At 38.3% G+C, this 17,694-nt stretch overlaps 1 protein-coding gene across 3 annotated transcripts in view; it reads left to right on the top strand.

The window, feature by feature from the left end:
* The window catches only part of LOC117826516 (junctional sarcoplasmic reticulum protein 1), a 119,443-nt gene that overhangs the window by 100,594 nt on the left and 1,155 nt on the right, over positions 1–17,694 (top strand). For 2 of the 3 annotated variants that reach the window (XM_034702630.1, XM_034702629.1), the window contains 5 exons: positions 14,404–14,507; positions 15,117–15,217; positions 17,201–17,229; positions 17,328–17,397; positions 17,500–17,634. In XM_034702630.1, coding sequence (XP_034558521.1) covers positions 14,404–14,507; positions 15,117–15,217; positions 17,201–17,229; positions 17,328–17,397; positions 17,500–17,634 — 439 coding nt within the window. Of the gene's footprint in view, positions 1–14,401; positions 14,512–15,116; positions 15,218–17,200; positions 17,230–17,327; positions 17,398–17,499; positions 17,635–17,694 lie in introns of those variants that run through there. The other variant, XM_034702631.1, reaches the window with a different exon arrangement.

Raw genomic sequence — 17,694 nt, 5'->3', positions numbered from 1 at the left:
TATGTGAGAGAGCGGGCCCGTCTCTGCAAAAACTAAGCTGAAGGAGAGCTCAGAGTTCAGCTCAAATGTAACCAAAATATGCAAGGTTATTTTCTCCTTTGTTGTATAATTGAGATAGTTGGTTTGTGCAGACATTTTTAACTAAATCTAAAAGACAAGAGATATTTCTTGACATTAGTCTTGAGAAAAGATTGGATTTCCAAACAGCAAAGCAGAGTCAGGATGATAATATCAGTGCAGCTTTGACATTTATTCTCCATTCTTCAAACAACAGATCAATGCAAACTTTTGCTTCAGATAAGGTTTTCATAAAATTCATCAGTAAGTTCACTGTGCGTATGTGAAACTGCTTCTGCCAGATTCTTACTTTATATTCTCTCATATTTACTCAACCATTATGTGTGTAGTTCTCCACAGAGGCAGTTTAAGGGCCTCTGCTTGGCATGTTCTCCCTCTGTAAGTGCCTGCAGAAAAGCACTGGCTGTGAAAGCTGCAGTCAAATAGCTGTAATTATCTACAATCAGTTGACAACCAGGGGCCGGCTGAAAGCTGCTCACACACAAACACAGCGGAGGGAAAGAGGCGTTGAGGGGCGCGGAGGGTAAAATATCTCAGGGAAAGAAAAGGAAAATGGTGGAGATGTTAGTTACAAAACCAGAAGGGAGGATTTGTGATAAACACGTTATGACTGCAATAACAAGATGAAGCAGATGAGAATATTAATCAGGAATGGCTTGCATGAATTATGGCGTTATATCTCTTTCATAAAACCTCATATTTATCTCTGACAACACCACGTATTGCACACATCTTCATCTTAAAGGGTTACGTGTTGCGCAAGTACATCAACTTGAGACTTTTGTCACTCTCTGTTAATGCAAAAGTGGTTTATTAACGGTGGTGGAAAAAGTACACATCTTCATTTCTTAAGTCAAAGTATACATCCTCCATGTCAAACATTACTCCAACACATGTGAAAGTTGCTCTGTCAAATTATTACTTGAGTTAAAGTACTTACTTTAAAAAATAATTCAGTATTCAAAGTACTTTTTTAAATATCTCAAAATGTGTTTTCACATATATATTTTTAGCCCAACTTTATCATAAGCAATGTAGTCAGCCTGAATACATGTACTATCCTATATGCATGAAGCATGCTATACCGGCTCATCTGATCCTGGATAAACACTGCAATGGTCAGCAGATCAGACTGGGCTTTACATCTGAAAAACTACTAAACCCTAATGTACCTGCTTAAAATCAACAAACTACACTGTAAACCTAAACAGTACTTCTAACTCATAGCCATTAACTGTACAGCACTCAAAACCATCTATTTAGTTCAACCAACAATTAATTATTGCGTTATCCAAATGATTAATGTTGTTATAATTATATATGGATCAATTTGATTGAGTTAATATCCATGTCCAAATAACAACTTTTGAGTGTACAGAAGGATGCTGCGTATGATGTCATCAACGTCACCACGTAAGTCTTCGCACACTTGAAAAACCACAAAGGGTGTGCTTCACGAAGCGGCAAGTAATGGGGAAAGACAGTGCCAAACTGCTGTACCGGTACAGGGCAGACGAACAATGACCCAACAAGGGGCAGGGGAAACACAGGAACTAAATGCACATAGTAATCAATGGAACACAGGACACAGGTGAAACTAATAAGGGTAATCACAAACGGAGGGAAACACATAAGGGCAGAAAGTAACTAAACTGGAGACACAGGGATTCAGAACTACAAAATAAAACAGTTAACACAAGACTAGACTCAGAAAACACAACAAGAGACATGGATCACTAAAATCACAAGGGAGATAAAGGATAACTAATACAGAATAAACATGGGGAGGAACCAAGGCATGATACACAAAGAAAAAACTGAACTAACCAAACCATGACATGCACTCAGTTTCATCTAGTATGTAGGAATTAAAAATGTAAAAAATGTAACTAATACATTTGAGTTGGAGAAACTTAAAAGTTGAAAAAAAGAAAGAAAACCAATGAGTAAACTGAAATCGTATTTTATCATTTCAGTTGTACTCAAAGCATGTTTGACTCCTGAAATGGCCTAAATTAGAGGGCACAATGTGATTTTGAAGTACCTTTATCACGCCACTTCAGAGAAACAGAGCAGATTTTTATTTTCAGGACAACTTTTGTAATAGTTCCAATATAATAAAGAACAAAACGCTTTTTATTTCTCTAGTGACTCCAATACACTGTAGAAGTGCTTGATTATAATTTGACAAAATTAAAAAAAAAAAAGAAGAGATTTAAATTAAACTGCATGATATTCATCTTTTGTTGCATGTTGCCCACTTGACACAAACTGTAGATGCTTAAAATTTATTTTCTAATAATTTCTCTTCTGACGTCTGAAACTCTCTAAAAAAACCATGGGGAAAGTATTTGTTTGTGTTTAACATAATTCTATCTCCTTTTGCAGTCCTCTGTTATACGTGGTTTAATTTAGTTCCCTTTGCTTTCATTGTGTTGGTTTGATTTATGCTGTATCTCTGCTTTGTTTGTGGGAAAAATTCAATCAAAACGCACAGACAAAAAACAACAACTATATTTCACTGTAATACATTTATTGTGTCACTTAAACTGGATATTTCTGTCAGACGTAACACTTACATGATCACGCCCATAAAGCCATGAAGATTATCTTCTTAATGCACAGGTTAAACACTGCAATTGATGGCTCCGACTCACAGAGGGAAGTTAAGTGCTTGTAGGCTCCTTCATTAGAGAGAGAGAGAGAGAGAGAGAGAGAGAGAGAGAGAGAGAGAGAGGTTGATGGGCGAGTAAGAGGAGGGTTTAGCGTGCTGTCATGCAGCAGTCATTTCTTTTAACAGCCAGAAAGAGGCCTTTTTGAAGGATGATAAAACTGAGCTTAAATTTGGTTAAGGCGATGTAACTGTGATGTTGTTGGATATCAGACCGAAACCAGTTTTATCTCTACTGAATGTCTGAGAGACAGAAAGTAAACAGAGAAGGTGATAGCTTTTATAATCAGATCTGTATATATTTTTTATGAAATCATTTGATGTGTTTAATTATTTATCAGTCATTGCAAACAAAATCCTTCTTCCTCTTTTTTACAGTTTCCATCTTCTTGACTGAGCTGTGTACAAAATAATGCTGAAATTGATTTGCAGGTTCACAAATTCCTAATGAGTTTAAGACACTGGAATGAGTTATTGATTATAGACCTGTGCATACAACTAACCTGCAAGAACATGCATTGAAATGGAAAGGGGGAGGGCTGAGACCTCAAGCAAGACTAAAAGTTTCTTAGAACACTCAATAGAAAAGTATTAAACTGTAATACTTTATATGTCCAGGCTCTCACGTATGCTGCTGCTCCTCTAGATGCCTGTAACATGGTCATCTCATCACAGCAGTAATAAATCACTCTTCCTCGGTGCAGGAGGTTTCATTACTTGGCTCCCACCGGCACACACAGTTCTGCCCGAACATTAGGGCCCGTGACAGAAGCTGTGAAGCAGCGGGCTGGAACCACGTTGAAAGGCTGAACGGCCTCCGATGAATAGATGGTAATTAATACACATAGCACCCAGGAGACAGCAGGACAATCTCAGGGCAAATTACCCTATCAATAAACTGGCCCACAGACACAGTGAGAGACAGAGAGGGGGAGAGAGGAGAGAGGACACTGCACATGTTAGGGTTGAGCAAGTCGCAGGTGTTTGAATGTGAACGTGGAGTGGTTCATTTCTTTGAAACAAGCCCATCACTCAGTCATGAATCTGTAGTCAGGGGTGTGTCAGTGGGTTGGCCTGGGGTGGCATGGCCTCCTCTTAAAACAGATTGGCCTCCCCAGTTGAATCAATAAATCAATATATACATCAATCAAGTTTTTATTTATACGGTGCCAAACATAACGTGTTTTTTTTTCAAGCTGGATTCAGTTTTAAAGATGAAAAAATACTATACTTCAGAAGCCAAAACATCTGAATAACACACTGAATACACATAGACCATTCAAATCCATTAATAAACAAACACAGAAAACAAATGCAAATGAGAAACACTGCAAATTTAGACATTATAACAAAAGTGCTCCAGGCCTGCAGAGGCGCTCAGTGGAGCAGTTTATAACATCTTATTATTGACCGGAGAGAGTGAAGGAGACAAGGCAGTGAACTTATTTATCAGACTGATAGGGTACATCGATCTCATTACCCTTAAGTTGCATCTATGCATCCCCCGCTTACATCTTTCACTTGTTTCTTGGACTCTCCCACTTCCCGGGTCGCCTTATGATGTCCCTGGACCTCTGGAAATGATTTATTAGGTTTAAAGTTTAAGGGAAAAAATAAATCATGTAACACTTAAAACCCAGTATAAAACCTGGTGATAATCTAAAAAGTGTTTCTGATAGACTAACCCTTACTCTGTCATACTTTAATTATATTTATAATAAAATAACTTATAAATAAATAACTGATCATGAAGAGAATTATGTCTATTATACCTATGATATCAGACTAATCATTTTCCTATTTCATATACAGCATCCAATTAGTGAGTGATTTTCAATAAGAAGGGATGTATGTCAGTTATAAGTCCACCAAAAAGGCTGCTCATGTGTATCCCTGGTTATTGCTCCTCTTATTGCCATCCTCTCTCCTCAATCCACTCCCCATGGTGAGTCTGTAACTACTTCCAGTTCAACCAGAGGCTGATGACTGAGGAAACATCATTTGAGAGCTTCTGGACGAACAAAAATGTATAACATGAACAAAAATCCACAGAGATATTGTAACTGATGGGCAGCTAGCTATGCAAAAGTTACTGCTTGAAGTTGGGGCTCAAGTCAGCAGCAATTCTCTGATAGTTGCACATTTAATCAATAAATCCTGTGGAGTAAATCAAAATGAATCTGTGGTAAAAACAGTTCACTGAGCGCCCGTTGGGGTTTGGAGCATGTCTCTGTGCAGTGTTTCTCTTTGAATGTGTTTTCTGTGTTTGTGTGTTCTGGATTTGCAGTGTTAGTGTATTTACACTGAGTTTGTAGTTAATGAAGATGTTTTGACTTTTTGCTGCACATTTGTACATTTGCAGCATGTTTTTCACCGTTGCATTTGTTTTGGCAATTGCTTTTGTTTATGAAATTTCAGCACATTTCTCCCAATGAAGATTTGTCAGGGCTGTTGCAGATCAGCCTCAACATTCACCTTACCAGTTAGGCCAAGAAGAGAGAAAGAGGCAGAGAGAGAGAGAGGAATGGATGGAGACAAACAAACCGAGAGGTAGGGAGGTAGGGAGGTAGGTAGGTAGGTAGGTAGGTAGGTAGGTAGGTAGGTAGCCAGGCAGGCAGGCAGGCAGGCAGGCAGGCAGGCAGGCAGGCAGGCAGGCAGGCAGGCAGGCAGGCAGGCAGGCAGGCAGGCAGGCAGGCAGGTTGGAAAAACAGCACAAATTAATAAAGTCAATCTTGCACTATATACACACATACATTTACCTATAGTTATACCTCTACATATACACACGTAAGTGCACCATGCCACATCCAACAAAATTGTCTTAACATTTGGTAACAACTTTGGACTGTATCAAGTGCCAACCCCTGAACCTGTCATGGGTCAGAAAGAACATATTTAAAGGTGAAGATTGGTAGGGAAATGTTTAAGGATAAGAAAGGAATGCCAATGGACTGATTTAAACAAAAGATATCAGTGTCACGGCATAACATTTACATAAAAACACATGGGGCTCTGAAGCAGGGATGATAAAGTAGAACTTAATATTCACGATCAAACACCACCAAATGGATTTTCCTTGCCTTTTGAGAAATCCAATATCTCTAACCAATTACTCCTCGCTCTTCTTTGCTTCTCTCATCTCCTCCTGATCTCTTCTATCCGCTTGTCCCGTAATGATGAAACAAGGCTGGGAGATATTTAGAGAAAAAAGATCAAGGGGGGAAACATGTGGGCCTGAGCATTGGTAAAATGTTTTTCTGAATCTTCTGATCATGCCATTCCCTGTGCGAGCTTCATCCACCAGCAAGCCCCAGAATATTCCAGCTGCATCTCTCTGGACGTTTCACTTCCCTCGACGGGAAAATGAGGGACACATTATCACACTGTTTGGACAGTTGAACATTTATCTGCCCGAGGGCATGGTTGCAGCAGAGCCCTCAGCAGGACTCGCACTCATGATCCGGTCAGGGACATGTTGTGGTCTCTGAAAGATCAAAGCCTGAGCGAGCAGCCTGAAGAGATACAGAGAAACACACGAGACACACAGTGACGCCAGCACATCTGAGAGGGAGGATGGTTAACACACAGGCAGATATCTGCTCTGGAAGGCGGGCAGATTGTCCTGTGGGGCAGTCTGATAAATGAGGCCTGCTAACTCTGTCCCACAACATGGCAGCTGCTTCTTTTGTCCATCCATAATAATGGTCCTTTAGGTCTTTCAGTTGTGATCATTAAATCAAAATAAAGCAATAAGACTGCTTAACAGATTGTAATTATTGTAAGACATTTTTACAGAAGAAACAAATGTATATTTATTACCCACTTCATGTATGCCTACAGTATAAAGTCTCTGAGGTTAGGTATATTGCTGGCTCAGCAAATTAGATATCATGTCAGCATTTGAACATGGTATGCAAAATACGTCAATGAACATGTGCACAGAATATTAAGCCTCTTAATCATACAAAGAAAAGGCACATAGGCTTAACCATCTCTACTATCATACTAAACATCTTGCAGAAACACTAAAATGCAAATACTTTCTGACATTTTTTATCATATTAATTTTAATTATGGGTTTCCCTCTTGTAAATAATCCAAATTAGGGATGTAAAGAACAGTTTTGTCAATGAAAAGTAAGAGCTGAACCTAAACATTCTTACATTACAGAGAAAAATTCTGGAGACTGCAGCAAAAAAAACAACCTTTGGATTCAGCAAAAATCCAAAGGGGTTAAATAATTTCCTACCTCTGCTTGGCAGCCTGGCGGCCTCATCTTCATCTCGACGAGAGTACATTCATTAACCATGCCAGCCAAGTTCTTTTTCAAATAACTTCCAATGTGCTTGATCGTGATACAATAATCCTGTTTCAGTTTTGGCACTGAGTTCATCAGAATAAACTGTGGAACATCCAGAGCTGTTTTTAAAAAAGGAGCTCTGCATAATAAGATATGTTGACTTTATCTTGTCAACATTGTTATCTTTTGAAAATTTGAAAAGTAATTTCACTCATAGGCCGCCATTATTGCCACCCTGTGACTTATATAGGTTTATTCAAAAATTTAGATATGTTTAAAGATAATAAGTGAGAAATAAAATCATACAGATTCTGAGCTCTGGTGGTGATTGTTTTATTACAGTCTTCATTATGAACAATGAAGTACGTCTATATGTCACTTCCCAAACAGCTGGAAGTGCTCAGCAGTCGTCCTAACATGATATTAAGAGGCCTTATGTCCATTTATTTATTTATTTGTCCTTGGATGAAATATACGAGCAGTTTACTTGAGAAAGAACCTATCTATCAGCCCTCCTCCAACCAGCCCTCCTCCAACCAGCTGAGCAATTCTTCAGAGCTGGTTGAACAAATACCACTTGTAGTAACTGCTCTTTTTCTAAGTCATACAGGTAGAGGACATGTATAATAAATAGCTGAAGTGTGGGTGTACTTTTCCTGTCAAAGCCATATCTGTGACAAATGGTCTGTCAAAACTGACACAAGAAAAGGGCCAAAGCATTTGTTTTTATAGCACAGACGGCCATTAGTATACAATGTTTTGGCAGCAGATCAGAAATGAGAGAAATATTATATCATTATTACAGCGTTAGAATGTCAGATTAATGCTCTGTTACTAAAAATGTTTTTTAAAGCCAGTTGTTAACAAAAATACAAAGATTTTAAGGGTCCAAGTTGTCACTTTCCTGTTCCCTCAAGTCATGTTTTCTTTTTGCCCAACCTATCAGTAAGTTTGGCAGTGAATTATGGGCTTTATACTGTATATTAGTATTTTCAGACGTATTTATTCAAAAAAAAGTCAGGGTCTAACTTAAAGGTGACATATCACGCTTTTTTCATCAATATATATTGGTCTAAGAGGTCCCCAAAACATGTCTTTAAAGTTTATGCTCAAAAAAACACTTTCAAATCAGATTTTGGCATGCCTGAAAAGTCCTTTTCTTCAGTCATCCTCAGAACACTCTGTTTTCCCTCTGACCACGCCCCCTCCGGAAGTGGATGTGCCTCGGCTCTCCAGCACGTTGATCTAATGTTTACATGTTGGCTGAATATACACGGCTGCTCATAGATCGCGTTACTTCAACCTTCTGAATCTGATCCTGACGGAGAGACGCCTGTAGCAGGACCTTTCTGAACGATTGGTCATAGATTTAGTGTTTCTTGTTGTTTTATTTATCAGTATGTAGACGTGTGTCTTGGTACACAGCTACGAACATGTAGCTATGTGGCTATGCTAACTAGCGCTAGCACTTATCCATGATAAATAAAAATCATCCACTAGATCTTCAAATCTGCAGACGTGGGGAGTAAAACCGACCTCTGCCAGAAAGGCAGCAGGACCTTTTATGAAGGATTGGTCACAGATTTAGTGTTTCTTGTTGTTATATTTGTCAGTATGTCGACGTGTGTCTTGGTACACAGCTACAGCTACAGCTACAGCTATGAACATGTAGCTATGTGGCTATGCTAATTAGCGCTAGCACTTATCCATGACAAATAAAAATCATCCACTAGATCTTCAAATCTGCAGACGTGGGGAGTAAAACCGACCTTTGTGTTTATTAAGACAGCCTACAACTAGCATGCCTCCCTCCTAAGCTCCTTGTTAGCACACATTTGTGCAGGTAATGAAAAACGGGGGAGGGATTCAGTATTATTTTATACAGTCTATGGGCTGAACAAGCTCCGAGCTCTGACTCCGTGACAGACCGGATATTGTTGTTACGTAACAAAAACACGATGTCTGAAACGGCTCGTTTCACACACATTTACAGAAAGGTGTAGAAATCAAAACGGGCAGAATGGATTTTTTTCATTCTCGGGGGGTTTGTAGACATGCCAGGGAAACATATTTCAGGTAAAGAACCATTAAAAAGTCAATTTTGCATGATATGTCACCTTTAACTAGCAAGTCCTGCCTATGGTGATTAAAAATTTCAGTATGTGTTAATAAAGTTGCTGCTATCAATTGTCACATGAGTATGTCTGATTATTACCCAGCTGTGTTAAATGCTTGATTCTGATTAGTCAAAGCCCCCTGACAATGGCAACTAATTCTCAATAATAAAAGGGACACCGCATGTCAGATCAAAGCAATCTGTAAAGGAGTTCTGGCCCAATTCACCTCTGCCTGCTCACACTGTGGTAAAAACAGGTGTTTATGTTACCATTCTAAATTGGTAAAAAAAAATGTGGGACAAATGTTAGTTTCCATCTCAGGCTAGTATAAGCATCAGAATATAATGATAAGCAGCCTGAGGATCTCTGGAAAGCTGGAGAGTGCATCTTTAAGTTGCAGATTACTACCAAGTAACCTAAACCATGAGCATTATGGATAATGGCAACAGTGTTTAAAAAATATGGGACATTTGCTTCATTAATGTTTAAAGATGTGTAAACTGCAGAAATGTCAACATAAATATTCATTCACCTTGCTTAACGTTACCCTAAATGGAAACGTTCAGTTTATTTATTTATTTTCAGTTACATTGTTGGGCCTTTGTGCCTTTATTTGAAGAAGATGAGACAGTGGATAGAGCAGGAAACCAGGAGAGGGAGTGGGAGTAACACGCGGGAAAGGGGTTGCAGGTTTGAATTGAACCCAAGCTGCCTGCTTGAGGACTATAGTCTCTGTACACAGGATGAGCGACTTTACCCCTAGGCCAAACCTGGGGGTCCTGAAATGTTCAGCTTAGCTTGAATTATAACAAATAAGCAGGCTAATAATGAACTTGACTGTGAATTGAAAGGTTCACATGAATTTGACCCGCAAAGTGGAACCTGACTCTATCCCAATGGAAGCATTACCAACAGTGTAGTCAAAGGGACTTTATTTTGTTAGTTGTATAAATTAACTATTTCTAAATTAATAAAAACAACTTTTAATCAAGCCAGGTAATAATTGGGGAAATGTATATTGAACAGGTTTTTATGAAACTAAAAATCCTGTCAGGGTGACCTCTGCTTCATGTCAGAGTCCTGCTCACCATATCAGGATTTTAATTTGCATAACTACCAGTTTGCTATACATCATCCCTTTCTTCCCCAAACAACAACACTTTTTTGCGACCACTAAACCGGCATCTCCTTTGGTAAAACTGTGCCCCTTAATGTACTAAAGTAATATCAGAGTCTGCCTCCTGCTCTGCTCAACACCACCAACAGAATCAATAACATTTCTTACTCAGCCCCTCCACTGCCAGCCTGCTAACTCTCAATTACATTGCCACAATTTACAGAGCACTGGCCATAGTGCACGACTTCTGTCACCCCTTTCCCAAAGAACCACTGACCTCCCTCCTGACCAAAGTTAAAGGAAACAAATCTGTAGAATTCAAGCTTTTAGAGGAGTTTCATGCCTCGGTTTTAACCACTGTCAATAGTCCTAACTCACAGCACCAGACTTATTTTGTTGTAATGCTCTTGTACCTTGTTTTGATGGTTTTGTCTATGAGTACTGACTGTGAAAACACATTTCTTCAATAGAGCACAATAAAAGAATGACTCAAGTAAGAACAAAACTCAAAGGAATGATAAAAGAGAGGTCTGTAGAGATACATTGCACCGTAAGGAATAAGACAGTGTACATATTTTCCTCTGAAGTTTTCAAAGTTTTACACCAACATGAAAAAAGACAGACATGGTTGCGTGAAGAATGCAGGAAGCAAGCTCAACTTGGCTAACAGCCTTGTACGAAATTATTGTATGTAGTGCCTGAGACTGTTGGACAGAAAATTCGGGAAAGATTTTTAATAGTTAGTTACAGCTCCCCAAATACTGAAGTTGGAAGGTGTAGAAGGAGAGTGTTTTTGAAACAACTGGAACAACATCTATATTTAAGGCCTACTGAGAACTTATGTCTGACTCAAGTCTCGGGTCTACAGCTAAGGACACAACATCTTTCCACTATACTTTTATAAAAAAAAAAAACACAGCTGTTACCTTGTTGCACAAGTGCTTACTTCTTGTAGGGGGTGTTTTTTCTTAAACTTTAGGCGTTCTTTGTATTTGTTGTCTGTAGTTTGGTTTAATAATTTGAGAAATGGAAACATTGATTAGCTTCTTTTTCGATTGTTTGATAAGGAAGCTTGTTTGTGTTCATGATAAACTGGTGTTTCCCTTAGTTTGTTGAATAAATTACTTAGTATTGCTTGTGCTTTGTCCCCTTCTTCCTTCTCCCTCTTCCTTTATTTTGCTACACCCCTCCACTTACTTTGTTTGAGTAATGTAACTTCTATTTAACAATGGCTTTTAATCTAAACAGAAAAGTAATGAAAGTCTTATTAATTCAAACCTGTGTTCTTCATATAGATTCCATGGTATATGTTGTTTCACACTCCAGCATTCTTCTCAGTAAGGAAGGCAAAGAGCAGCACCCACTGGGTGCTAGATGGTCATTGTGTCCTCTGAGCACAGTTCCCATTATGTAAGGACAAAAAGGGGGCAGAAAGCTCTGCAGGTCTCTCCAGAGCCTTAATTTGGAACGCACATGCCCGCAGGCAATGTTTGCCCACCTTACCGGTTACAATCTGTCCACAGGAGGCCTCCGCCGCCCTTGAAATATTCTTCAAGTCTTTGGTTCAAACTTGGCCGAGTTTCACTTTTTTTTTTTTTTTTACCTCAATATGTGCTGAGAATAAGATTGAAGGAGTTAGTTTACATATCAGCATTGACTCTGCAGGCTCAGTGTGATAACTGAAGACTTAATTTGGAAGAATAAATGTACTGGAATCAAATTGAACTTTTTGCCACAGATGACGAACTGTAACTAGTGGTGCAGACGGGTCTTCAGGACATAAGCACTGATGAATCAGTGGGTCAAGACTGTGCTTCATGTCAATTAATGCAGCAGTCAAGCTTTTTGTGAGCAAGAATAACGCTAAATACACACATGATGCCACTATAATGTTAAGATTATGTAAGGAGTTCTTTTTTTTTTTTTACAACTTTTTATTAAGTTTAAACAAAGAAAATTACAATACACAAAACTGTGCACAGCACCCCCACCCATAACTGCTACAGTACAGTACATCCAATACAAACATAGAAAATTGACAGCATAACATAATAGTAATAAAAATTACAATGACAATACTAATAGAAATTAAATAAAGTAAATACATAGATAAAAATAAAATGTTAAAATAAATAAGCAAATAGAAACAAAAAACAAATACAAAAGAAAACAAAACAAACAAGGAATTGAATCTAAAGAGTCAATGAACAGATATGTTCCCAGATAATATAAGACAGAGTAAAATGTTGTTTCCTGTCCATGTAAGGAGTTCCAATCTGCATAACCAATCATTGAATATAGATCCCCTGCTGACTACCTTTCTACTAACTAAAGACTTCACTTCACCCTTTCAGAGATCCTTGGGGCCTAGTAGCCCTTTAGGCTATTGTCCTAGTTTTGGAATTTTAAACCAATCAGAATCTAGTATTTAACACAGCTGGGTAACAGGTAAAGGATATTGTGTAGTGAACAGTTGGTTATGCAAACTAGAATCTTGACAGTGTCAGCAGGACCCTGATGCAAAGCTGAATGTTAGGAGGAATATGCTGGGCTGAAATGCATGATGACTAGGTATCTTGTGTTGTCATGTGTATTACCAAATGAAAAGAATTGGATCGATGTTTTGTCATTTTTATTGTGTAATTTTATTTTATTTTAGCTCTGATTTTAAGGATCTGTTTTATATGTTTGTAGGGTTTTTATTTATTTATTTATTTATTTTTATTTTTTAATCACTTAATTTTGCTTTGCACTTCTTATTTTTATTGCCCACTGTAAAGCACTTTGTTACTTGTATTGAAAAGTGCTATATAAATAAAGTATTATTATTAAAATTATTATTGTATTGGTAAAAATTAGGGAAACAACTTTTTTCTTATGGAAAATTGAAACTCAACCCCAACAGATGCTGTTAGATTACATATTAAGAGTATTTGGTAAAGTTGTTGATATGATTGTAATATTGTAATTTTGTATGTTTGTTGTAAGGTTGATATGTATTTGATCTTTATCCATTAAGAATAAGGAAGTTGTAGCAAAAATTGTACTTAGATACAGATAACCTCATTTCTGTCTACACCAACAATTCAGTTGGTTTAAAATATCATATCACAGAATTAAATGATTACAGCACTTTCTTGTAATACTATTTCAAAGGTATTAGACTCTGGCTACCATTTGAGAACCTCGTCTTTGAGCCACGGAGAAGGTAACAGAGCTTTGTAAAGTGATCACTGATAGGTACAGAGATGTTTGATTCAGCTGGGCCAAGTCCCAACAAAGGTGTGAGTCACCAACATCACCACAAATCTGTTTACTAACACTTCCTCTCCCTCCTACATAAAGGTGGCCTGCAACCACCTCACCCTGATAAAACTCCATCATCTTTACATCTGTTTACACTGCTGCTTGTTAGCGGCCTCTGTATGTGGTAACAGGTGAATTTTCCTGACAGCTTCACAGCACAGTATGAGAAAATTCATTAGTCTCATTCAGGTGTCAAGATAGCTGAAGGAAGACGCTGCAAAGGCAACATAAAGATATAGTTTAATGAAAGAAAAGACTGAGAAAATTATCATATGTGTGTCATGGTTGATATAGAGGGTGTGTTTGATGGTCAGCTCATAAAGGGGAAATGTCAGCCTTGCTGGTAATCTGCATGAAGGTTAGTTTGACAGATTTCATTTGTAGAGCAGAGCTGCCTGAAAAGGACAGTGGCGCTCTCTGCTGGTGAAACACAAAAGAGATTTTGTGTTGAGTACTAATTTACTAGTCTGTTCAAACAAAATTGGCAAATCATCATGAATAGCACATCAAACGTATGATTCTCTCTCTTTTTCTTCTGTTTCCAAACAAATAGACAACTTCTTTAAGTTTTTATCCATTGGGTTGTTGTGTAATTGCCCAAAATATCTGTGATTAATACCCTTTCAATTCTCAGATTCTAAATAAAGAGTTTTCCAACTTGGCTAAAACTACTCTATCACTTTCTTCTCCTCCTCTCAGTTCTCTCTTGGGAGTTGACAGCTGTGTTGTGCATGTTAATGTCCGTCCTGCCTCAGTGAACGTCTCTGACTGACTGACAGTTTTTGTTTTTTCTTTCTCTGGCACCTGTGCTCAGCTGTCACACAGTTCAGAGTGTGACTGCTGTCATCTCTGCGGAGGAACAACAGGCTGTGTGACAAAGGCTCCTCCGACTCTGCCCAGGGGACCCCAAATGTCGAGGCAGGTAGGTCCTTCTTTCAGCTGGGGTCAAGGTTTAAGAGTCATCATTGGAGAGGTTAACCTGAGGTGAAATTACAGGTTTAATGGTAACACCAGCTCTTTTCTTTTCTTTCATTTGTATGCAGTGTTTCCATCTGTCCTTCTAGCGCTATTGCTTTGTCTATTTATAGGGCTGCTAGGACATTAGCTCAGTGTCTGTGTAGAAATGTCATGTAAGACATAAAGGCCTCACAGCATTCATCTGTTAATGTGAAGGTCAGGAAATTGTTTCAGTCTTATTAACAGACCAGACAAGCCAACCTTTTACTTGTGTCTCTTTTGCGCTGCCAAAATAAATAAAATGAGACAATGGATAACTTCTTTCAACAGCACAAAGTGAGGACTACCGATAAGAACAAATGTAATGACATTTTGAACCACTCAATCATGTTCATGTAACAGCTGGCAAGCAAAGCCTTTCTAAAATTAACAACAATCTTTAGGCATACACAAACCTCTAAATACAGCCGTGTTCATGTGCAAAGCGTTGTGTAATATGCACATTTCTTATTCTGCTGAGTCAAAAAAATCTTAGTTTTGAGTTCATCTTATTCCCTCTCTTCCTCTCAGGGAAGGGATGGAAGAGAGCTATGAGACATTTGAGGAGGAGTTATGGCCACCAAGAGCAGATCCTCCTCCACAGAAGCCTGTTCGACAGATCCGCAGACCAGGTGGCTAAACACACTAACACAGGCACGCACACACAGAATCTGTAATGGCTGCACATAAAAGCCTTTATCCATTGTACATATATTGTACGACTCTATAAATACCTGGGAGCAGCAGCACAGGGAGCTGAAATATGACTCCTGGTCAAAGGCAGCACAGTGATAATGCAGCTCAGTCGTGCTGACTGGATGGTGGGTGTAATCAGACTCAATCTCTTCAAACACACAAAATCCACCTTGTGAGACAGAACTTAAGTTACTTTCAGTTGCTTCCTCAAGATTTCAACTTAACCACATGTACTCCATATACCCAGAGCTGCAACCCCCCCCCCCCCCCAAAACCCCATAGAAATAAGCTCAACAATCATCATTAGAGTGGCCTGTGGCAACATGACATGACATGACATGACATGACGTGGCATGGCCTATCACAGTGACCAGCCTACTGTTTTCTAGATTGACAGGAAACTATTCTGATTCCATGAAGAAACAAGCTTTGCTATCTTTAGATAAAAAGAAAGGGACAATGTAACGTGAGCGGGTCAGGGTATTCCCAATAGAATAGAAAGCCGAAAGGGCGAAATAAGGCTTCGAAGAGGAGGGATTCTATTTCTATTTCACATAAGGACCCACTCAACATCCATCATCCTGCTTACTACCTAGCTACCAACTGAAGACACAAACAAGTTGACACTAATGAATAATTTAAGTGTTGTTTTCAATAAATTTCAGATTTTTTAAGTAGCTAAATAAATAGTCCCCCAGATTCAATGGACCATGAAAAAAGGCTGTTTGAGAGAGTATATCATATTGACTGCAATTTGGTCCACTCTTAAAGTTAACTGTAAAATGTTTTTTATGGTCCCCTGTGGGCATTTCCCACTTACTATTGTGGTCTCAAGACTTTTTTCCCTATGGAATAAAAAATTTGAATTCAGCCACTATTTGAATATTTGATCCTCTATTTGCTTGACTCCTGTGGTGAAAAATAATTATCCTTCAGTGCTTCCAGATTAATCAGCGAAGAAGAGATCATTAAAAGTGAAATTCAAGAGTCAATATTTGAGGGTAAAAACATATTTGAGGACAGGTTTGGCATCAGTTCCTGTCCAATGTTACCACCATGTTAGCTAGCTGATGTTATTGTTAGCTAGCTAAAACTGACATTAAAAAGAAATGTACTGTCAAACAGTAATTCTTGCAGGGAAGTGGTTGGAAATTGTCATTACCTTTGTCAAACATTTGCAAATTATTCATCAAATACATTGATTAAACTTGAAACATGGTCTGATACCACTCTTTACTTCAACCGTCCATTATCTTTTCAGTTGTTGATCAATTTGAAAAGGTTTGATGATACAGATTTTCTTGCATTCTGTCTTTCTTGTTTGCAAACCTTGAACACCTTCAACAAACTTGAACAGGACATCATTATGACAACACAGAGATTCCCACAATTAGCTAAATGTCAAAGAACCTCCCCTTAGCCTTAGCTGTAGGTCAATGTGCATGAAATGCTCAGTAGAGAATATTAGCTAAAAAGACAAACTACATTTGTGAATGAGACAAGCATTAGTTAGCATTATGCGTTTGTTATGGGGCTAACTGCCACCATCTCCTTTGGTTATATATCATTTTGTTTCATTCATGTACAAAAGCAATCTAGTCCCATTAAATAAACTTGTTATTATCATGTTTTTTTAGCTAATGCTGTTCATTCAAGCTGTCTCAAATGTAACTGTGCTTTGGCAGCTCTTGTCATACCATGAGGCCTCAAGCATGAAGCTCTATATCCATCCTTTCAGTTGTTAATTTGTCTGTAGACTCTATTATTTTGATTAATTTAACACATCATTATAATTTGATATAGTGTATATTAAATTTATGTTGATGATTAAATTCCAGATTGAGGCCGTGTTAGAGCATGTATTTGTTGATTATGGTTATAGTATCACCTTTCAGTAAATCTCCATCTGTCTGTTTCAGAAATGTTCTCTACAAGGAAAGTAAGAGAGGTTGGTCAGAAAAAGACACTTTTAATAAATGCTTTAAGGGTTTTTTAACCGTGATGCACTAGTTCATTTTATTTTAAGCTAAATGCTTATCTTAACAGGAAATGGTTCCACAGCAACCAAAAGCAGAACCCAAGACTTTACCAAGAGAACCCAGCATACCCATAACAAGTGAGTCATTTCTGTATCCCTCTATGTCCGCCTTTCATGATTTCTTTGCAACGCTCAATTACATTAAAAGCTTCCCCTTTTCTTCTTTGTGTTTTTCTTCAGCAACCTTGCCTAAAGCTGTATCCATCCAAAACCTGAGCCAAATTGACACACCATGGCAAAATGTCACCCTCAACCGCTGTCTGTTTGTGGCCATCACCATCCTGGTGCTCACCTCAGGCTTTCAGAAGCTTCATGGTGAGTATAAAAGAAAAAAAGTAGGATCAAAGCTACAAAGTTAAATACCTGCTGTTGCTG

The sequence above is a fragment of the Notolabrus celidotus genome, chromosome 15, assembly GCF_009762535.1.
Source record: "Notolabrus celidotus isolate fNotCel1 chromosome 15, fNotCel1.pri, whole genome shotgun sequence".
NCBI classification, from domain to species: Eukaryota; Metazoa; Chordata; class Actinopteri; order Labriformes; family Labridae; genus Notolabrus; species Notolabrus celidotus.
Note: the sequence above shows the minus strand (reverse complement) of the source record. Positions and strands in the feature narration are given on the sequence as shown.